Source organism: Sciurus carolinensis, chromosome 3 (assembly GCF_902686445.1).
Source record: "Sciurus carolinensis chromosome 3, mSciCar1.2, whole genome shotgun sequence".
Classification (NCBI taxonomy): Eukaryota; Metazoa; Chordata; class Mammalia; order Rodentia; family Sciuridae; genus Sciurus; species Sciurus carolinensis.
Genome location: NC_062215.1, coordinates 46,228,433 through 46,252,862, shown reverse-complemented (window position 1 = coordinate 46,252,862; position 24,430 = coordinate 46,228,433). Strand labels below are relative to the sequence as shown.

General features: G+C 36.1%; 1 protein-coding gene across 2 annotated transcripts in view; it reads left to right on the top strand.

Annotated features, from left to right (window-relative positions):
• Window positions 1–24,430, top strand: part of LOC124981013 (protoheme IX farnesyltransferase, mitochondrial) — a 129,753-nt gene that overhangs the window by 5,788 nt on the left and 99,535 nt on the right. For both annotated transcript variants that reach the window (XM_047547169.1, XM_047547168.1), the window contains exon 4: window positions 24,293–24,417. In XM_047547169.1, coding sequence (XP_047403125.1) covers window positions 24,293–24,417 — 125 coding nt within the window. The remainder of the gene's footprint in view (window positions 1–24,292; window positions 24,418–24,430) is intronic.

Here is a 24,430-nt window from a genome sequence, read left to right as displayed (position 1 = left end):
ACTGAGATTGTCCCTTACGGAGTCTGGGAACCACATTTTTGTTTATGTGACTCATACTAGTACATTGTACCAAATATTTTTTTGCCTGCAGTTGGATATTAACCCATAATTATATCCTTTGGAGGTGACAACCACCTTGTGAATCAAGCAAAGTATTGTTGTTCTCATATCATAGTTCACCTGAGATGGTCTAGTCTGTGCTAACCCTGTTTAGATAGTATGTCCCAAATCACTCTTGGATGATAAGGTTAAACCAGGTACTGTTTAAGGATAAAAAGTGGTAAATAATGTTATTTAATCAAATGAACAGATGAGACAGGGAGACTTTTGAAAGTAGAGAAGTATCAGGGAAAAACTGATTTCATTTGATTGTCTTTGAAAGGAGTTGAACCTAAAAATTCAGAGACAACTTCCTCTCCCAGTAACCAACTTCACTTAATGAAAATTTTTTTGGAGGAATGATAAATAGACCTAGGGGGTTTGATGAAGGAGCTGAAGAATTTAGTAACTCTAGAGACTTGTGTGGTATAACTCTTAATAGGACACTGATTCTACAAGGTATCCTTGAAAATATGCTTTTGTGCTTTATGGTGGCTAAGCAAGAAATCACATTTATAAAGAAGTTAATCTTTTGTCATTACACAAGTGGTTGGAGTGTCAGTTTGTTTACATGTTAAGAATGACCAGAGATAAGTTGTGGTCATAAGGCTGTCACTTAAGAAATGAGGCCTCTTAGTCTATAGGCATTAGAAGTGGCCCCTGTTGACAACAAGTTCTTCTTTGTGTGTGCCCTTATTTAATACCTCTGGTCTGCAGATTAGTTCTCTTTTACCAACCCATTTCAGTCAATAATACTAGTGTTCTTTGCTCCCCTCAAATGAGAGTTCTTAGAATCACTTTTTACCCTTTGCTCTCCATTCTCCCCTTTATCTCTAGTCAAACATCTGTTGCCAAAGGAATCTTTTGTAATACCTGTAAGATTTGCTTCTCATCCTCATTTCCTAATCTGTCATTCCTAGTTCAAGTCACAAAGAAATGGAGACTTTTTTTGTTTTTTGCTTTTGTTTTTTGTTGTTGTTTTTATTTTGTATTGGGGATTGAATCCAGAGGTGCTTAACCACTGAGCCACATCCCCAGCCTTTTTATATTTTTTTAGAGACAGGGTCTTGCTGAGTTGCTTCGGGCCTTGTTATGTTGCTGAGGCTGGCTTCAAACTCGTGATTCTCCTGCCTCAGCCTCCCAAGCCACTGGGATTACAGGCGTGTGCCACCTGCCCGGCTAGGCATTGGTTCTTGCAGTAGCTCTTAACTGTCTTGTGCTTTTATTCCCTGCTTCTCGCCGCGACTCCCCCCCGATGGTAGTTCATACTGCTCAGAGCTGCTAAACTAACTTTGCCAACCATTGCTTTCAATTTTTCTGACCTGCACCAGACTACTTCATATTATCTCCTCCCTCAGCTGCCTAGTTTAAAGAAACTCTAATCTGGAATGATTAAACTCTTCTCCATAAACATACCTTTCCCTTTCCCCATCTCCTACCCTGTTATTGAGGTTAGTCCTTTCACCCATACTTCTTCTCCCTGCCTATGGCAGGGTGGCTTGCCTGGTTCATATCCAGTCAGATCCTCTCAGCCTCTCTAGTAAGTCTGTTTTGGGCCTCAGTCTTGAGTTCAGATCCTGGCTTTGATATTTACTAGCCAGTGATACTTTGGGCAGTTCCTTAACTTTATTGAGACAATTTCCACATCTATAAAGTAGGAATGATTCGAATGGTTTAGGAATGAAATCACATAATGCATCTAAACACCCAACAGCATGCCTGATGCAAAGGAGCCACTGAAAGCTTACTTTGCAGATAATTACAGATAAATGCTTGATTGTTTAAAATGTGTCAGTTCTGATATTGTTTCTGCCTGCATAGGAGCTTGAGGAGAATGAGCATTAATAACTAGAAAGGGAAATTGAGGAAGGGAATTTTAAGCAGAGGCAAAGAAGCCAGTGCATCCTGGCATATTCAGAGAACAGCTGTATGACTTTGAATAACATTGTATGGCTTTAGTGTCACATAGGAGAGGGACTTACTGAGATTGAAGAGTTAGGCAGAGGTCATGTTGAGGGCTGTTAACAGCAGTAGTAAGTTCTGGAAGGTTTTTTAGAGGCATATGATTGATCAGTGTGTTTTGCCTTATTTAAGTGTCTTAATTACTGTTAAATTAATATAGGTGTATTACAAAAAAAAGTTCAGATAATAGAGAAGTATACATCTTAAACTGAAAAGGTGCCCTTTCCATAAAACTTCCTCTTGAAATATAGCCTTCTTTTTATAGATAGAGATATAGATATGTTTGTTTTCTTTAACAGAAATAAGTAGGATACTTTACTTTCTGTCTCTCTCACTTTCCTCTTTGCTTACATATATACACATAGTTGTTACTTGCAATTTTCTTATAAACAGCTTTCACTGACAGTACTCACCTCACAGCATACTGTTCCCTTAGTGAATCTGCCACTCTTTAAGTATTCCTTTACAGATATTTAGAGTGTTGATTAAAAACAATTATGTGATTAACTTTTGTGTTCCCATCTGTCTTTGCATGAGTATATGACATTTTCTGTAAGATAAGAGCTTAAGAATGTAATGGTTAACTTTAAACATTTTAAATTTTGATGTCAACCAATTTCTTCCTTCTAACTCTCTGTGTAATGGTACTACTACATGTAATCTTTACTATTTTTGCCGGTTTGTGCATTGAAAAAGATTTTTGTAAATTTTCATTGTGTAGGTTTTGGTGGGATTTATCATCTTTTTCTCTTATTTTAATCAGGTATATTTTTTTCTTCTTTTTTTGCCTCATATCCTTGATATCCTTGTAGTCTTAATTATTTTGAATAATTAAATCATGTAATAAATTTAAAGTACCTAGCAACATGCCTAACAACATGGGAGGCACTGAAGGGTTAATTTCCAGTTAATTACAAGTAAATAAAGAAAATCAACGTTTCATTCATTATACATACTCCTTTTACATCTTGTCTTTTTCTTTTCACTTTAATTGTGGTATTTTGTTGTTTTGTTTTACTTCCCTACTGATATTTTTAATCTTTATGTATTCAAATTTATTCAGTTTTTTCATGCTGAGAAATTTTCACCATCTTGTGGTTATAAAAGCTTTCATTCATATCTCCTTGTGAAATTTTTATATTTGTATATTCTCTAATGTTTGGGGACTATCTGGAATTTATTACAGTATAAGAAATATTAATACTTTTACAGTAGTTCTATTGATCAAGTATTACCTGTTTTGTAAATGAAGTTTTATTGGCACATGGGTATACCCACTTGTTCTATGGTGGTACATGCTACATTGACAGAGTTGAGTGCTTGGGATAGAAACCTTATCACCTGGGAAGCCTGAAATACTATCTGGTCATTTACAGAATGTATTTGCTGATTTGCTTTAAAAGAGTATAGACTAGTAAGAGACAAGAATGATGACAGACCATTGAGAAATGATTTGGGGTTAACCTGAGCCTGTGACAGGGAATGAGGAAAAGAAAGAGAAATATAATCAACAAGGAAATAGAATGAACAGAACCTTAGATTGCAATAAAGTGCTAGTGAGGCATAAAATAAAAAGTTGAGGACAGGAACTGCAGAGATGAATAGCTCTAGGTAAAGCAAGTATTCACTAGTTTCTGGTTCCTAGTCTAATTTATTATTCTACACCTTACCCAGCTCCCTGAGATGGAGCACTATGTTGTCCTATGGAGCCAGAATTCCTGTGTTCAAATTCTGACCCTTGCTAGCTGAGTGACCTTGAACAAGTTCTGTAATCTCTTTGTGTCTTAGTTTACCTGTCTATAAAATAGCCATAATAGTAATACTTACTTTGAAGTGTTGCTCTGAATATGAATTGGGTTTACATTTGCAAATTACATGCTTGGTATATATTAAGAGATATATACCTGTTTCTTAAAAAATAGATATGGTATTTGGTTGCCCCCACAAACATGTGAGTTTGCTGCCCCTCCTCTAGAAAAAAAAAAATCCAGGCTTCTGGTATGGAAAACTTGGTGAATGGTGATGTTGAGACTTAAGAATGTGACTATAGAAGGAAGAAACAGGTTTGAGGAAAAGGTGATGGTTTCAATTGTGGACAAGTGGAATTTGAGTTGCCACTGGCATATCCAGTGGGCAGGTGGCTATGAAGGACATGAGATTGGATAGGGCACCGGCCTGGAAGAACCAGGGATCATCAAATGGGGTTAGCAGTAAAGCCATGATAGTGAATGAGGTTACTGAAGTGTGTAGAGTGTAGGTCAACATGTAGAGCGAGGAGGTCAGAGGATCAAAGGACTTGGGTATATTCCTCTCTTAAGGATTGGGTAAGGTTTGTAATGGAACCTGCAAAGAGATCTGTGGTCAGAGGAAAGAAAACAGGAAAGAGTTCTGCCACAGAAGCCCAAAGAGTAGAACCAGTTCATAAAGGAAGTGATCTGCACTGTCAAATGCTAGAGGTCTGTTGAGAAACCCTGCTAGAAAGTTACCACATTTAATAATTAGGAAGTCAGTGTTAACTGGTACTAAATCAGGAAATGCTTATTAGTTTTTCCTCTTCTTTGAGTCATATATGAGCTGGTTTAAATCGTTCATTTAATTTTTTAAAGTTTATTCCCATTTTGTTTCACTAGGAACAGAGGAAAGTGTGATAACTGACCGGTTTCTTTTGGTCACATCTTTCTTTCCTTTATACTTTTGGTTTTAGTCAGCTTTTTTGTTGCTGTGACCAAAACACTGGACAAGAGCAATTTGGAGGAGGAAAAGTTTATTTTGAATCAGTTTCAGAGGTTCAGTCCAACTTCATAGCTCTGGGCCCAAGGTGAGGCAGAAAATGATGATGGAAGGGTAAGGCAGAGGAAAGCAACTTACGACATGGCAACAGAGAGCTCTTGCTCACCAGGGACCAAATATATACCCTAGAGACACACCCCCTGTGAACTACCTACTCTAGCCAACCCACTGGCTTCCAGTTACCACCATATCCTTGGATTAATCCACTCTTAGGTTATAGTTGTCATAGTCTAATCATTTTACCTCTGAACTTTCTTGCATTGTCTCCCGTGTGAGCTTTTGGGGAAACGCCTCATGTCTAAACTGTAACACTGACTTTGGTTGTATTGTTTTTCCTTTTATGTGGCTTATATGGTTGTATATCTGAATTGGCATTTCAGTTTTTGATATGTAAAACATGGTGTCAGAAATCTCAAGCAGTTATAAAATTCATCATTTAATAATACATACTGTTTTGTATAGTGTGCATTAGCTCATTGGTTCCTGAATGTTAGTAGAGTAAGGAGCACTTGTGGTATCCTTGTTAAAGTGGTGATTCCTGACCACTGTCCCCAAGAATTCGTATCCCCTAGGGCAGGATAGGACCCAGTGATTTGCATGTTTGACAGAATACCAAATAATTCTTAGGCACGTGGTCTCACACTTTGAAAAACTGAAGGAGGCATGACAAGCAATCAATACCAGTCCCAGACCCAGTAGTCTGTCTGGATTGGAGAAAATTCATCTGGTGAGAGCCAGAGTAGCTGGTTAGTACAACTGGCAGTAGGAAAAGGCAGCTGGGCATAATATGAGCCACATAACAGGCATACAAAAGCAAGATACAAGAGGAATAGGGAACCACAGCCTCACCTATATCCACAGATGGAACAGTCCCAAGGCAGTAAATTTCCCCTTGTATGATTTTATATATTCCATGCTCCAGGTTTCTGGATGAACTAATTGAATTAAAGTCATTTTCTTCTGCCTATTCCATTTGAAGAAGCAGCACCCTTTGGGTGACCCCCACCCATTCTCTGACCTTTTTCCTCCTTACTTAGTTTATTACTTGAATTCACATGTGTTGGAGTCAGCAGGATTTTTTCTTTAAGAAAATCCCTGGTATCTGTAAATTGATTTCTTTTGGACTCTTAACATCTTGGGCAATTCATTTAGAGCTAATGATATCTGGGAGTCAGAGATCACTTTTATAGAACTAGTCTCTCCTTGCCTCCTTTTGTTTATAGCTGTAATATACCAAGGATAATTAAATGTAGAATAAGGAAGGGCCATATAGTGATCATCCTTACATTTCCTTCATAAGATAGCTGGGGAGCAGCCGCCTAAAGCCTTGGTACTTAGGCCAGGATATGGGCCAAACATTTACTGGTGTGAATGTCATTTAAATATTTTTTTTTTCTATGAAAGGAAGTAAGACTGAGTTTATAAAGAAGGAATAATATGTCTCCCTTGAGTTTCTCTTGCCAACTGAGCTATTTACAATCTGCTTTTGGAGTTTGTTGCATGGACCACACTAGGGTAAGGAAATTTTATTTGGATTAGGATCATAAGAGGCTTTAGTGACTCAACTGAGTTCATACTTAATATAGGTCAATAAAAGGCAGAACATTTTTCCTGAATAACATCTGTGCTGAAAAGTTACAACACATTTCCTGAAACCAGAACACTAAAATAGATGTTTATTAGAACCAATAGATTATAGTGCTGATGGAACTGACATAAACTGTAGTCTATGAATGTATAGATTTTTTTTCCTCCTAGAATCTAGAAAACTGCTTTTTATTGAGAAAAAAATCAAGAAGAAATGGTACAAATTCATTTTAGGTTGCTTGTTTAATTTTTAAAAGCCATATTACTGTAATATATATATTATATAGCTATACCAAGGGATTTTACATTTTTATAAAAGTATTAATTGAATAGAATTATAACAATTCTTGAAGTTTATATTTGGAAATAATCATCTTAATGGTATCTTACAAAATGTTAAAGTATATATCTGTTAAGTCTTTTATTTTTATTTTATTTATTTATTTATTTATTTTTTTTGCAGTGCTGGGGATCAAACCCAGGGACTTGTGCTTGCAATGCAAGCACTCTACCGACTGAGCTATCTCCCCAGCCCAATTTTATTTATTTTTAATTGGTGCTTAATAGATATGCATAATGGTGCAATTCACTGTGGTATATTTATACATGCACTTAGTGTAATTTTGTCAGATTCATTCTGCATTTCCTCCCCTTTCCTGTCCTTCCTCCCTCTCAATCTCCTTCTGCTACACTGATCTTCTATGATAACTGACCGCCCTTTTTTTCTTTATTTTGCTCTAACTTCTGCATTTGAGAGAAAATACTTGACCCTTTCTATTGTCTTAAACTTTAAAATTATGTCTGTTATTTATTTTTTAATTATTTTTTAGTTGTAGATGGACACTATACCTCCAATTTATTTATTTATTTTTATGTGGTGCTGAGGATTGAACCCAGTGCCTCATACATGCTAGCCAAGCACTCAGCCACTGAGGTACCCCAACACCCTCTATTATTTATTTTTGTAAATAGAGTGGAAAATATAAATTAGCAAAAACAGAAAAGATTGAGATCTCCACATAATTCGCCATGTCAAAATAATAACCATTTTCGAAAATTCGAATGATTTATTTATCTTGTGGATTTTCTTCTGTGCATATCATATTTTTGTTTTGTAAAATAGTGGACATATTTTTTGTAATTTTGAAAAATTAATACTCTTTAATATATTTTTATAACTTAATTTTTTATCAATGATACCATCCTATTTTGGGCATTTTTTATTTTTAATTTCAAGTAATAATTTCTGAAGACAAAAAGCATAAAATAATGTACAAGAAGTCCCCAGTAGTCCATATAGTAACAAGACATTTTGCACACAGTTTTTTAGCCTTTGTGCAGTCTGTGTTTGAATGTTAATAGCACAGCCTCTGGGGTTAGACTGGCTGGGTTGGAATCCCTGGTATACAGTTTATTGACTTTATGATCAGAGGCACATTTTTTTCCAAGTCTCAAAGCCCCAGTGTCTTTTCATCTGTAAAATGGGGATGATCCCACCTGAAAAAATTATTTTGAAGATTATAAAAAATAATTCAAGTAAATAACTTAGTACCTAATATCATTGTACATATATCTTTTAAAGTATTTCAAAGGCATAGAAGTGTGCCTTTGTTTATAATGATATATAGCATACATCTGCATAGTTATACCATAATTTATTTACTTCTGTTTAGGTAGTTTTCATTTTATTATTACATTTATAAATAGTGTTGTAATGAATATCTTTGAAGTAAATTTATGAGGATCTTCCTAGGATAAGGACTTGCAAGGACCTTGCTGGGTCAAAGGACATCCCATGTTTTTTAAAGCTTTTGACTTTCATTGACAGATTTCCCTCAATAAAGGTTTTACCAGTTGTCACTGCTACCAGAGCAGCTTACCTACCGTACCTTTTTCGGTGGATGCTAGATTATAGTGTATTTTCCTAAGAAACTACCAATTTGATATGTAAAAATACTTTTTACATATCTAGTTATTAATTTTATATTTAAAATTATCTGTGAGGTTTGATATTATTTATCTGTTGATTATTTGTATTTCTTTTGTGCATGGCCTGTTTTCCTTCCAGACTTCTCTGCTTGTCTTTCTGTCTTTATTGTTTGTAATTGTTTGTAAGGTTTTTTTTGTTTCTGTTTTGCATTGCTGGGGATTGAACCCAGCACCTTGCACATGCTTGGCAAGTGCTATGCCACTGAGCTCCATCTCCCGCCCTTTTTTTTATTTTGAGATAGGGGTCTCCTTAAGTGACCTGGAACTCCTGCCCCAGCCTCTTGAGTAACTGGGATAATAGGCATGTGATACCACATGCAACTGAGGGTTCTTTATAAAAACTTGATTCTGTTCTTTATTTAATCTGTTGTATGTGTCCTGTGTCTGATCATTGGTTTGCTTCTTTTCATTTATCAATGTTTTGAGGTGGAAAAGTTAATTTTATGTAACCAGATTTATTAATGTTTCCCCTTGAGGTTTCTGAGTTTTGTTCAATGTTTAGGCTTTTCTACATGTGTACTTTATAAGCAAATATTTATCTCTGTTAATCTGACACTTTTGTGATTTCAAAATTTATGTTAAAATTTTTTATTAATAGGACATGTATTTTGGTTAGTAGTATAATGTGAGCATTACGAGTTTTTGCTAAATTGTTAACTAACTTTTGAGTATCCTGTCAAGTTTTAAGAATTTATGAAGCTTTATCCCTGGCATAACCTCCTTTCCTAGCCAACCCCAAAGTATTCTGCTAGTATATTAATTGGAATTTCAATGTTTATAGACTGATGTGCGAATGATTTGAGCCTTTACCACATTATATCATTTTCATTTATTCAAATCTTCTTTTATGCCCCTAAAGTTGTACAGTTTTCTTTAAATAGATCAATGCATTTACTAATAAATTGATTTGGGGACATTTAAAACAAATTTAGTTTATTATTTCTTGAGTTTTGTTTTGTTTTGTTTTCCCCAGAAATACAAGTGAATAATGATCAGGTTATCTCCTTTTTGTGTGTTTATACTAATTATTTCATTTCCTGGTAATTGCCGCTCTGCTTACTTTCCTCTTTATAATTTTCTACTTCATTTGGAAAGGTCCTCTGAGATGTGTTATGTACAGCACTGATCTGATTTTTTGCTGTCTCCTTTTTATTACATCTCATGACTTTTTACATTCTGCTAAGGCAGTTTTTCTTTCTTTACATTTTTCTTAAACCCCTTTATCTGTTTTATATGGTTTGTTTTTTCTAGAGTATAAAAATTTACTTTTTCTTATTCACCTGATACTCCCTGAGTGCCTGCTGTGTTTCAATTATATTTCTAAGTGTTTGAACAGAAAGAACGATGTATGGCTAACACAAACCACCTGCATGGATCTTTCTTTTCTGAGGAGCTTATAATGTAGTAGTTTTATGGTATATCATTTTCAAAAATACATTTAAACTTTTGCTTCACATTTTAAGCTTCAAAAGAGTGGAGGTTATCTGTCTGTATTCTAGCAGTCCTTTGGCCTGAAGGAGAAGAAGAGGCAACAACCAGCAATGGAACTTTTTCTCAAAAAGATTTTTTCATCACCTTTCTGAAACCACAGTGCCAGTGTCCTGCTTCATCTATCTTGTCATTATCGTTTTTTGGTGGGGCAGTGGTGGGATAGATCCCAGGATCTCACTCATTCTAGGCAAGTGCTCTAGGCAAGTACTGGGCTATATATAGCCCAGCCCCCAAATCTTCTGCAAAGGGTATCATTTAAAGTGTATACACATTGTAAAGTGTATCATTCTTACATCCATCATTTTGTGACTAGCCTCTTCTCTAATGCTACTGCCTGCTGAGTTGAAAAAGTACCTCCCCCCATGCCAAGGTGTGGTGCTAGTGTATGGCCTGCTACACTGGATGAATCACTCAGAAAAATGGTCTGCTTTGTCTCAGTAAGAGTTACGTCAAGGGGGACCCTGTTTCCTTTTTAGTGTGAACATAGTAGCCCTTTCTCTTGTAGTGTGATGCAGATGTCTGTAAGTATTACTGTACTTCGATGGCAAAGGTCTTCTAATGAAGTCAGCCTCCCTAACCCATGGTCCATCCTCCCTCTGGCCTTGTTCCTCATCAGGAAGGAAAAGTGGGTATCATCAGGTAGCCCTTATGTACCATATTTATGCATTTCTTTATCAGTGGGTATTGAGTTAGTCTGATTTTTTTTTTTTTTGCTTTTCAAATAATGAAAGTGATGAGTTAGCTTTCTCAGTAACTGTATTTAAGTCTCAATTGTACTATATTTAACAACTATTTCTTGAGGTTTTGAATATCCTCTTCTTATTCAATTTATTGCTAATGCAGGTTTTTTGTCTTTACTTATCACCGATACAGGTTTTTCTCCAATTTTCATTTTTACTCCACTATTTCAGTTGGTTTCTGGTAGGGCTGGGATTGTGTAGATGATTTAGCCAATGTTCCAACTTAGAAGAAAAATATATTTTGCTAGACTAGTTTGTTTTCTGATCATTTAATTATTAACCATTTTCTTAAATTAATTGAGCTGTAAGGTAGTGTGATAGATGCTAGGGAAAGTTTAACTATAAACTTCTCCTGAGAATGATAACTGTTTTAAATAAATTCTGGTAGCATTAAAAAAGAGATAAAGCAAAACTGGTTAGGACAGGCTCAATTTCATATGTAAGTGAAAACTTGAAAAACAGTAAGTTAAACACAGAGTTTATTTATTTATTTTTTTACTCATTAAAGATTCTGAAGTTAGTCTGGCGCTAGTGCTTGAGGATGTTGCCAACATACCTTGTACTTTCTTTTCCTCTGTCATCATGAGCTTGTGGTTTTTGACCTTGAGACCACAAGATGGATTACCTACCTGCCCCTCCCCTACCCTGCCATCCTAATGTTGTATTCCAGGCAGAAAGAAGGAAAGAGAAAAAAAATGTGGAAAGACAGGGACTTACTTACACAAAAGAGAAGGAAAGTTTTTAATAGAAACTTCTCTAGAACTGTGTAGGTTGGCAATGTCCAGCTGCAAGCGAGTTTGTAAAGTATATCATTCTTACATCCATCATTTTCAAAGCCAAAACATCTAAAATCCAGCCTAGTCACCTCTGACAGTAGCCAACTTCTGTTTCCTCATAACCCTCTTGGCTGCCTCATTATGCAACATATCTCCTTCTTGGAAAAGGGCCTGAAGCTGCCTACTTCTCCCCTTCATGATTTTTCCAGAGGAAAATGAAACACCACCTTTTCGTCTGTAACTGCCACTAACATGTGTATTTCATATATGATATATTTAATGAAGACTTATTTGCCAACTCAACTTTGACTTTTCCAGTAGTGATTATAGATGTGTACTGATCTATCAGCACTTTTCCCTATCATCTTGATAATCAGATACATATTTTGAGACTTGTCATTTATCTTGAGGTTTAGTCTGTATGACACTGTGCAAGAGAGGAAGGCCAACTAGTCCAAGTGCACATCATCATTGAGAAACTGTAGGTCAGTGGTGGAACTTCAGCTGTAGAAGGAAATGAGCCACATGACAGAGCCCTTGGTAAACATTTATTTGAACCCTGAAAACCTCCTCTCACTTCTTTGTTGCATTGAGGGCACTGGCTTCTTGCTCAGTTTTCTTTTCACCTAAAATTCTTCTGTCAACCTAAAGGACTTCACTATCCAGTGTTTCTCTAACTTCATATGGCTTCTGAGACTCTTGGGATACTTGTTTTGATACAAATTTAGGGGCCCTAAATTTTGCTGCTAAATTCCTTCTCTCTGGGTCTGGGTTGAGAATTAGGAATCCATATTTTATTCAGAGACCCTATTACATATGGTTCCTATAACATTGAGAAACACTCTTCTTATCTGGAAAGTCTATCCACTAACCTCTCCTTTAGTCCCTCTTCATTCTCTACAAACTACCTTGCTTCCCATTTCACATAAGAAAATACAGGTCTAGTTTCCAACTAGTGGGAGGTCTGCAACATCTTTCTAACCCAGGTTATCAGAATTCTCACCTCTCATGGCCTTTTCTCCTCTCTGCCTATTCTTCCCTCTTGATTGTGCCCACTCCATCAAATGGGCAGCATTGTCAGCCTGACACCTAGGTTCCTGTTAGCTTCTGCAAATTCAAGCAGAGCTCCCTCTACTGTGTGGAGGGGTGCTAGCTGAAGCACTCTGGGGCACCAAAGAGCTCTTTCTCAGTCTGCAGATTATTCTTGCTTGTGTGTGTAATTCTCAATTTGGGATATTATCAAGGGCTTGGTTTCCAGATCAAAACAAAATGTGGTATCTCATTTATTAAGATTAAGGAATAAAAACTTAGCAAAAGTAAATAAAAAGAATAGTTCAAAGTTGTATCTTTAAGTACTAAAAACAAGTTTTTGTTCAACTGTTTATTTTGGAAAACCTTCCTTAAAACATACTATAAAGTTCTAACTTTACTAATATCTTCTTTTAAAAACTTACAGAAGGGAGAATAGTGAATTTGGAGGTGAATAATGAGAAGAGGAATGCTCTCATGTCAGGATCTTTTAAAAAGATACAGAGGTGTGTTTTTGTCTTTATTAACCTTTGTGAGATATAATATTTGGTCAAGGAGTGACTTTCCGGAGCATTCTTACCATATGACTTTGCTCTTCCTCTTCCCTCTGTCTCAAACATGTACACCTTGCCACTTTCCCAGTTTGCCAAGCTAGCTCCTTTATTTTGATTTTCTCAATTTACTTCATTAAATCACTTCCCAATAGTGACATCAAAGTAAATTGATGTTTGGGGAAGCCACCTAGGTTAGGAGGCCATTCTACCTTCTCATAGAGTTCTTCGTTTCACCCACTGAAGCTTCTTCACATCATGTTGTAATTAATGCCCATTGACTTGTCTATCTTCACCAGGGTAGAAGCCCCAGGAGAACGGGAACCTTGTCTGTCTTATTTACTGTCACATTCCCTTTCCAGTGCTTTGTGCTTAATAAGTGCCTCCCTAAAACAGTAGTTTATTGGGAGAAGAAAAAAAAAAGTATAATAAACTCTGTGGACACCATTTGCAGAATTTTGAACAGCTTAACCTTTTATTTATAGGTAATCTATCTTAGTCACATATCACTTAATGGCAAGACCATGTTTCAGAGAAATGCACTGTCAGGTTCTTTCATTGTGTGAACATCATAGAGGCTTAATTACACAAACAAAAATGTACTAATGTCACTAGGCCATGTAACTCTTACATGACCACTTTTGTTTATGTGATGCCTTGTTGACTGGAAGGTCTTGTGCAGCACGTGATTGTATTTTTCTGTACTGTAGTAGTTTATTGCTTAGGTATGGCTGAAAAATATTCTGTCTAAATCAGTGACTTTGGGTGCTGTGTTTTTGTAGATCTCAGTCTGCTTTTTACTGTATCCCTTTCATCAGTTATCATTGTGTCCTGAAATTTGTAATTTGCTGCCTTCTTTTTTGTTCAGCATAAGTGGGGGATTGAAGATAGCTGTACCATGTTGCTCTTAAAGCTCATGGAGCTTAGAGGGATCCTCAAATACTTCACTTTGCTTAGTTCTAAATGATGCAAACTCCAGCTAAGACTTTTTTTTTCCCCCTTCAGTTAAGTAGGAAACATGAATGTTGTCTATGAATTACTTTTAGTCTTGGGAAATGACTATTGATTTTCACATTCACTAAAAGGAACAATAGACCCAATAACAGAATTCTTCCAGTTGTTGGTAATATAATAAGTATTTCTAAAAGATTCTTCTTTCTAGAAAGTTCTCTTGAATACTTAAAGTAACTATGTACTCAATACTGATGCATAACAATTTCATTACTGGGAGTAAATAAAAATTCTCAGTGATAAAGCAAATAATGACACTTAATGTATGCATTTATGTATAGATGAACAAGTGAGTAGGTCCATGTTAGTGACCTGTTACATATGATGTGAAAAATAATCAAATGTAGCTAATTCTTAATTATTTTAAATGTTTTTCTTGTACAATATCTACTCTCTGGACAGTCACTTAAAATTTTGATCAGAGATTGAGATAAAGCTTTATCATTTTGGTGAAAAGCTGCTCAACTATCAATTCTTTCTTACCAAAGTCATTTACAAAGACATGTTTTCACTTTTTAAAATGTTTCAATTTTAGGCGTCAATTTTAGTTTATGGACATTTACAAAGGGAAAAAAAAAGAGGTGGTACAAAGGAGGAAAAAACTGAAAATAAGACGATTAAGTAGAAGAGCTTTTTTTTTTTTTTTTTTAAGAAGAGCTCTTTGGTTCAAGGAAAAACTAATTGAAAGAACAGTCTTACACTCTCAGTGTTATATAATTTACTTAACATGAACACCTTTTATTTATGTATTTATGAGACGTGAAGGATACTTCATTTCCCTTTTTCTGACTGCTAACGACAAATGCGTCCTGGTGACTTGCCCTGGTGACCATACTTAAATGTTTCATTTTGGTAATAGTGTTTCTCAGTAAGTTTGAAGTTAAGAGATTCAATTTTGTCCTAAGATTTTTCCACTAGCCTTGATCATTAAGTTTATGGGGGTAGCGGTGGACAGGAAGCTACCTAGTAAGTTCTTAGGTTTGTATCTGTATTACTTTAAGTCTCTGTAAAAAGTCTTATCTTTCATCCAGAAGTGGTTATGGTTTGTAATCAGTTACCCCTGATTGATATCCTTTAATGTGGCTGAGAAAAAAATACTCTGCCTCTCATTATCATCTGAACTTAATAATAAGAATTACTACCTCCTTTGATATGTGCATTAGTAAGATGACTGTATTAGGAAGTTCACAGAATGCTGCCAACCTGTGATGCCTACAGCATTCACTTAAATTAGAAATTCAACCATTTGAGGCTTAAGGTGTTAATAGAAATGGAAATCATAGGAATAGCTCTTCAATCAAAAATATGTTCTCATTCAAAAATCAGAAGAGATCTTAACTCCTGCCTCTGAATTAAGTTATATTATTTTGTACTTTGAGATCTGCTAATAAAAACTGAATTCCATTCTTGGACACACAGACAAAACCACATATAAATTCATTCACTACCTTTTCTTGGTCAACTTTCTAATTAAAGACAATAATCTTAGGTTTGTGGAATTTGGATTACAATATTACATGGTATCTGCTATGGAGGACACAAGGATAATTTTAAATCTGTAGAGAATCTCAAAATCTCATTTAGCCAGTGGTTTTAATCTTTCTACCAAATCTTTTTTAAGAATTGATAATTATCCAGATTGATTTATTGGAATATTATTTTTTACTTAATTCTTTTGGAGTGAGTGCTTGAAAAAATGGGGCAGTAAGAGACAGAGATAATAAAGCAGGATGTAGATGACCAGTTTTAAAATATAATCCTTATGGTTACTTTTAATTGATGATCTTAGAAAGGAAATGAAGTGCATCCATTATGCTTATGTTCAGAGACCAATAATTCTCAAAGTCGTGAGCCTTTAAGGAAAGTTCTTGATAAAATTGCTCCTTTAAAAAAACCTTTTGCAAAACCTTCCAAGTGCTTAGTTGCTGCTCTGAAAACTATTCTGTAAGTCTTGGACTAGGGAAACTAGCCAAATTTGCACAGCAAGCCCTATAAAGCCTTGATTTACAGGTGATAAATAAAGACCCCTCTTTTGTAGAAGTAACTGCAGTGGGGCTCCTCTGATTCACCCCCAATAGCAGCTTCCTCCTCTATGACTCTTTAAAATTTCCCTTAAAACTCGAGTAAAAGACTTTATCATGGATCCTCTCCCATGGATACTGTGTTAAAACTCGACTTGCCTGGTTTGAGGTTTTATATTGCACTAGGCAATTACGTGAGTATGTATTTTTACTTCATTTAGTGGAATTTTCTTGTGTAGATTAGTCTTTGGAGTATTTATTAAAGAAGATCCATAAATCAGAGAGTCATATATTGTACATGAACTGTATGACCCTTAATTAGACCTTAGATTGATTTCACTACCGATTTATACATAGTTTTCCATGTATAAAAATCAGGCATAAGTAACTAACATTGCTGGCATTGCTGTTTGTTTTGGAATAGGTTTCCCCAAAGTTTGTTAGTGATGTAGTTTATCAGTTTAAAAAAAAAGTAAAAAAATTAGTATACTTAAATATTTATGAAATTTATGCTATTATATATAAATATATAAATGTATAGTTACTTGTAAGTAAAATATTTGTATCCTTGAACAATATATTCATTTTACTGCACACCAAATACAGGTTTTAAAAGAAAGAATTAGGGCTGAGAATCTAGTTTGGTAGTAGAGCATTTGCCTCATGTTCAAAGTTCTTGGGTTCCATTCCTAGCACACTACACTCACACACACACACACACACACACACACAATAAAAAAAATTAAGAGATGAAATAAAAGTGAAACTTCTCATAATTTCTTACCATATCCCTAAGGTATCCACACCCTACTTTTGAAGTGCATTACGCTTGAGAATTAAGAAATGTAAAAACACTTTGCATTGTAAAGTTCTTCAGAAACAAAAGTTTTGTTTTTACCATTGTCATTTTTTAGGCTCCATTTCTTAAAGGATTGCTAACTGATCACTTTCCTACAGAAAGAGTTAAGGTTTAATATCCAAGCATGTGGAGCTTTAGTATAGTTTGTTGTTTCTCTAAATTCCTTTGGACCCTGCTTTCACATGTAAAGTCCAAGTTTAGTGACCAGAAAAGTATTTAATCTAGAATTCTAAGAATTGCATTTTAATAATTACCAAGAGTAGCACTTTTTAAGCCCTTGTTATTTACCAGATTCTGTGCTAAGTAATTTTGAAATAGTGAAAAACTACAATGTCTCTAGAAAGCATCCCTCAGTGTGAATAGGAAGTCAAGTGAGATTGGTTTCCAGGGATATTTCACTTGGAGGAGCAGAGACTGGAGATACTTGCATTTGCGTAATTGAAGGGTTGTGTCAAAGTTAATTCATTGTTGCTCAAGAAGATAGAAATTGCATCCATTGGTAGATATTTCAAGGAAGTTCATTTTGACTTGATTGGCAAGATCATGTTGGAGTAGCTAGATCTCTTCTGAGCAGGAAGGGTTGCTTAGGGAGAAATAACTTCCTGTCACCAGATTTGGAGATAGCATCCTCTGGATTGTTGTAGAAGAGATGCTTATATCAGAAGAAAGATTAGGCTAGTTAACTCTAATTCTCTTTTACCTTTTAACATTTTATTATTCTTTGAGTTACTGAATTATATTCAGCTTTTGCTGTAACTGCTCATATTTATTTGGTAAAGAAGCCCAGGATTACCACCTTAAATACTTTTGAACCCTGTCTACACTGAGACCCTCCAGTGCACGCGTTATTGCTTCTACCTAACACACTGCAGTGGCCTGTAAGTGGTTTTCTGGGTAAATTTTTCTCCCCTTCAGTCAGTCTTTTGTGTTGCTGTTAGATTCGTCTTTCTTAAATGCCACCTTCCTTACAGTACACTGGCTATGTTTTTCTATGACTGCAAAACAAATTACTATAAACTTAACAGCTTAAAACAAAGAGTCATTGTTTCACCATTTCTATAAGTCAGAAATCTGGTAGCCCTGGACTAGTCTTTATTCAGAGTCTCACTGGACTGAAATCAGGATGTCAGTTGGGCTTATTGTTTTCATTTGGAATTCAAGGTCCCCTTCCAAGTTCACTGGTGGTTGGCAGAATTAATTTCTTTGCAACCCCAGGACTGAGGGCCCTATTTTCCTTCTAGCACTTAGCTCCTAGACACCTATAATTCTTTCACTTGTGGTTCACATAGACAGTTCTCAGCAGGATGTTTAGTTTCTTCCAGGCCAGTCAGGGTCTGTTTGTGATTGTTTAAAAAAAAAAAAAGAATTACATATATATTACAGGGAATATAATTAGTAATTTCTCCCTGAAGAAGGCAGAAAGGTAAGATCATGGAAGAACGAGGTTAATGAACCTGGAAGAAGGCGACTATGTCAATTTTAGGTCAGGCCATTGGTTCAGAATTGATTGACATCTGCATTTATACTAAGATTGGGCCTAGTAGTAAGGGTTGCATTTAATGAAGGCTCCTACTCAATCTTTTTTGTTAGAAAACTTGGAGTTCTTTGGCTGACCGACCACTGAGTAGAGATGGGTCAAGCTCTGTGGGGTGAGAATATTGGACTCACAGAGTCACCCCTGGGCCACAGTGCCATGCCTCAGGGTCTATATTGGATGAGTCATGCTTCATTGATAGCATTGATTTTATGTTTATTTGTGAAGGGACAAAATATGAGATTACCAAATAAAATATAATTTCAAGAGTTATTAATGAAAGAATATATTGCATTCATTTTTAATGAGATCCTGGTGTTGCAGAATGATTCCATGTAATGAATCCCAGGAAATCAATGAAAAGTTTAATTATAATTGTGGCAGTGTTGTATGAGAATATTGCTTTGTTCAATTTTACTTGTACAATTTATCAATCCTCTCTGCCTTTCTCTTTTAAATTAATTGCATTGGTGAAGTAAGTAAATACTTTCTTTGTTAGCCTTGATTCTATTTAGAAATGTTACAAAATTTAAATTTCCTCCCTTATAATAATAATAGTATGTGTTACCATTTATTATTGTACATTTTAAAATTAGGCAGTATTGCCATTTTGTAACTTTAATCATTGTTACTTCTTCCTAAAACTTTTTTCATTTTCCATTGTTGGTTTTTTGCAAACCACTTTCTCTTTTCAACTTATCAGTAGACCCATTGATCAAAAATCTAATGTGTTTTCTGTATCATTTATCACCCAATCAAGCTGTGGGATGAGTAAAAAATAAAATAATAAGATACTTCTTAAGTTTCCCTTTCACATAATCATATATCTTTTTAAACTTTAAATAAAGTGAATTTTCTTTTGAAAGCATTATTTTATTATTATTATTATTATTATTATTATTATTATTATTATTTTGGAGTACCAGGGATTGAACTCAGGGGCAGTCGACCACTGAACCACATCCCCAACCCTAATGTATTTAGAGACAGGGTCTCTCTGAGTTTCTTAGTGCCTTGCTATTGCTGAGGTTGGCTTTGAACTCTCCATCCTCCTGTCTTAGCCTCCTAGCCTTTGGGATTACAGGTCTATGCCACCTTGCCTGGCATCATTGACAGTTCATTGATTATGGCACTTTCTTGTCTATTTTGAGGGCAACTGACTTTAAAAAATTTATTTAAAATGATACTACAAAATGTTGATCTGGATATTTAGAGATATCTAATGTAGTTCTTTCTTTTACTGATTTCTAGATTATAGTAAGTATATACTGAAAATGTTCTATTAGATTTTCTTATAACTACTGCAGTTGTTTCAAGTAGCTTATGTTTGGTTTTAGATACAAAACCTTAAAATATAGCAAATAATTACTTTGACTGATTTATCCTATAGATAGAAGCAATTTATTTAGTCTGATTTTAAAATGGAAAACTCTGCAATCTCTTTTGCCTCAAATTCACTCGCTGATATCTTTAACCTTCCTTCCTGGTAGAATACGTTTGGTACAACTTGAGAAGTAAGGCTGTGTGTTAAGGATTATTCTTCCAGTCCTAGCTGGTCACTGAGACACTGCAATATGTGAGAAGCTGCATAGCCCTTCTGGAGAGCCATTGACTTGTGCAAAACAAGATGTTTCTCATTCTTTAATACCAACCTATTCATGAGGCTTTGCCATTTATGGTGTGATAGCTGTAAAGAACCAAAGCATCCTCAAAGATAGGTGCTATTTTGAGTATCCTAAAGGGAACACTGTTTTTGCTCTAAAAATGGTGCATTTCTTGATGGTCATTAAATATGTTTAGGTAAAGCTAAATGGGTTACTCAAGAGAGGATTTTCTCGGGCTGTATTTGTGTCTCAGTGGTAGAACACCTGCCTAGCACACATGAAACACTGGATTTGATCCTCAGCACCACATAAAATATTGTGTGTGTGTGTGTGTGTGTGTATGTATGTATGTATATGTTATTCTATTCCTTTTGCATGTGGGTAAAATATTCCTGTAACCACTGTTTTTTAAAACCTGGAATCACCAAGGCATTTTCTTTTAGGCATATTTTGTTTTAGAATTAAGAGTCAAAATTTTCTTCTGGAAGGTTTCCTTTGAAATAAATACTCTATCTTTGATTGCTGCTTCTGCCCCTTGTGGTTGTTAGCTGGTATTAGGTACCTTTTGTGCACTTGTGTTATGGTTTACTGTACTGTATCTGGGCCAGGCAGACTGTCCCCAAACCGGGAAGGGACAGTACCATGTTTTCTGGCCTAGAAGCACTGCCTTGGCCATCTTGCTTTTCTCCTGGATGTGTTTGTCTTGTTGATTTCTGATCATCCTTCTCTTTGCCTTCCACTCCTAATCTTCTGTTTCTCTTATTGTCTTGTTGTAGACTTTATCTAAACCTGCATCCTCACTCCTGAGCTTTGCACTTCTGTCTACCTAAATCTGTGAATGTCTCCTCTTTTCTGGAGGTAAATCTTCCCCAGGAGATTCTGATGTATACCACATTTGAAAGTACTGAGTTAAAGGAATAACCTCTTGCCCAAAATATGTATTCTTAAAGAGACTTTTGGTTCAGATGGTGGTATAGTTTGGATCTTAAGTGTCCCCCCAAAAGTGTGTGAATTAAAGACTTGTTCTCTAGAGTGGCACTATTGAGGGGTAGTGAAATTTTTAAAGAGATGGGGCCAAGTGGGAGGTCTTTAGGTCACTGACAGTGTGTTCTTGAAGGGAATATGGGTCCCTGGTCCCTTCCATTTCTTCTCTTTCTCTTTCATGTCCTAACCTTGAGGTGAGAGATTTTGCTACACCATAAACACTTTTACCATGATATGCTGCCTTGGCACAGACTCAAAAGTAGTGGGACTAAAACTTTCCAAAATGTGAGCCAAAATAGACCTTTTCTCTTTATAAAGTGGTTATTTCAGGTATTTATCATAACGATAGAAAGCTGAGTAATACAGATGGTAATATCAGCACGTATGCTTAGGTCACTTTGCAGACTGCCATTGTGTTCCACCAAAGAAATAATAGAAAAATCAAGAAACATCTATCTGATCTACAAATTAGGAAGAGCCTTGTACATACGGTAGAGCCCTAAAGGGCTGCTACATGTTGCAGAAAAGATTAAATTGAAGGACATGCTAACCAACTTGTGATCATTAGGAGGAACTATGAGCTTCTTTAACATGTACCTGTTGATATCTGTAGTGGCCACCTTCCTGTCCTGCTTCCTTTGCTACCTCACATGGTTATTGGACATCCATGCCATCTCATCCTCATGATACTTATCTTTAAGTATTCTCTGTATCTTATATTCTTTCCTTTCTGCTGTCTATGAAGATCTGACATTTTCACACTCTATTGACACTGTACATAGTACCCACTGATCTCTTCTGTCCCCTCAGGTGCAGCTGTGGTCTCTAGGCAGGTTACTGCAGAGCTTTTTGCCTCTCTTCTATTCCTAATCTCTCCTGAGCTCTAGTTTTCTATTTCATCTACTTTTTCAATATTTCTGCCTTGATGTCCTGTGTTTCCTCAGAAGCAGCACATTTTCCAAAGACCAGCCAACTCCATCACATCTTTCCTTAATTACCTTATTTCTATTAATTTCTTTCCATGTCATCCAAGTGCAACACTTTACCTTTCATTCTTTCATTGTTGTTTTGTCTTCCTGCCTCTCACAGTTACCACGTTTTAATGATTCCTTATTCAAAATATCCCTTATACCTCTTCAGTTCCCCTTCAACTACCCTTATTCATTGTGAATTAATGATATAGACTTATAGATTGCTTCTCTGTGAAACTTTCTGCTTCTGCAAGTCATTGTGCACATTGCTGCCAGGCAGTTACTGTTCACTGTCTTGCATTAGATTGTCAGGGAATTCTCTACTGGCTACCAGTAGAGTACAAACTCTAGGTAGGTAATGTGCAATCTGTCAGCCAACTCCCTACTGCCTCCTCCAGTAAATACTACACTATGGCTTCCATACTGGTAGCCCTAAAAATATAGCAGAGAACTACACAAACAGGGCTTATGCCTTCATGGAGTTTGTATTCCCATGAAGAGCCAGAGTGCAATTAGTACCATGAAGGAAATAATGATATGAGTAAGGGTATAACTAGTTATATCTATTTCAGATGAGATGTTCAGGAAAGTTCCCCCTAAGAAGTAATATCTTAGATGAGATCTGAAGGTTAGGAAGGAGCCAGCCATAGAAAGGGAGGAAACAAAATTACAAGGATCCTGAGTCCAGAAAGGGCTTTACATGCTCCAAGAACAAAAGGTAGCTTTCAAGATCGGAGAGAAGTGAGTGAGCTAAAGAGAGAGATGTGAGATGCACTTATTTGTAGGGGAAAGAGTTTGCAATTTATTCCAGGTATTGCATCAAGAGATTTTCTAAGCATTGACGTGATATGAAAACACCATTCTGGAACCCAGGGGCGCTTAACTACTGAGCCATATCCCCAGTCCATTTTTTATATTTTATTTAGAGACAGGGTCTCAATAAGTAGCTCAGAGCCTCACTGAGTTGCTGAGGCTGGCTTTGAACTCTTGATCTTCCTGCCTCAGCCTTCCAAGCTGCTGGGATTACAGGTGTACACCACTGTGCACCTGGGAAGAGGCTCTTGTAGTAATGGTTTGGACAACATCAGTTTCTCATTCACAGCTTTACTAACAGGAAATTGTTTGGATATTTGACCTGTGCCCTGCAGGATGTTTTCTTCCATCTCCAATGTCTAACCATTAGAAGACAGTAGTACCCACCCTTCCCATTTATTGCAATAAAAGATGTCTATATATTATCCCCTGAGAAGCATAGCCACCCTGGTTGAGAACCACTGGACTTTAGATGATGGCAGTAGTGATGGATTTGAAATACTTCATGGACATGGAATAGATAGTATCTTGCAATGAATGGAATATAGAGAAAGAGAAAGGAGAAAATTTTTAAAATCCTTACTAGATTTTTGATTTGCAAATCTGGACAGATAGCATCACACATACTTCAGGCTTTCAACATTGGTCTTCTTTGCTTCTGTGCCTGTTCTTAAAATTATCCATCCACCTGCTAAATTACTCACCCTACCATTCTCTCCTTTATCTGAAGGAATGTCCAACTTCATTGCCATTTTGATGTGTTCCCAGATTAGCTCACCAATTGTGAATTGTTTTCCAGTGAATTCCTACTGCCCCATTTCAGTGCCTCTCTTAGATACTTCCTGGCCCAGGAAAGAAGCACTAGGGCCTACCAAAAAGGAGCATCCTTGATGGATACTTGAATTATGTGGCTTTGCTTTTATACCCTGCTCTTCTTTTGATTCCTATTAGTGGCCTGTGGGATTAAAGTTTCCTTTTATTCATCTTCTGACTACAGCACCATCATCTGTTAAAGGCAGGTCCTTACTAGGTTTATCTGAAGTTGGTCACAGAACTACAACCTTTACTATTCATTACCATGGGTTATAGTTATTAATGTATGTTATGGTTATTAATGTCTGCCCATCATCTCCTAGATCACCCAAGAACAAGAGGGAAACTATATCCCTTATGGTACTTCTGTCTAGCATAGAATGCTGATCATGAATTTGGTATTCAGTGAATGTTTTTTGAATAAGTAAGTGAATGACTGAATCTGGTTTTTTTTTTACTCTTAGGTATAATGGAGTTAAAAAGAAGTAACATTTTTCTGTAATGTATTTTTAATCAGAAAAGTGTGGATTTTTTTAAATGAAAGTTTAGCCTGAAGGTAGCGTTAGTAGTATAATCAGTTGGTTGATATGGAAGATGGTTTGTTGTTTGATTTTTACAGTCAGGAGTCCTGCTTGTAATGCTACATCTGCTTTGTCTCTGTATTGCAGCTCTAGTTGTAAGTACCACTTCAGCTGGTTTTGCATTGGCTCCAGGACCTTTCGACTGGCCCTGTTTCCTGTTCACTTCTCTTGGAACGGGACTCGCATCCTGTGCTGCCAACTCCATCAATCAGGTCAGTTTCTTGC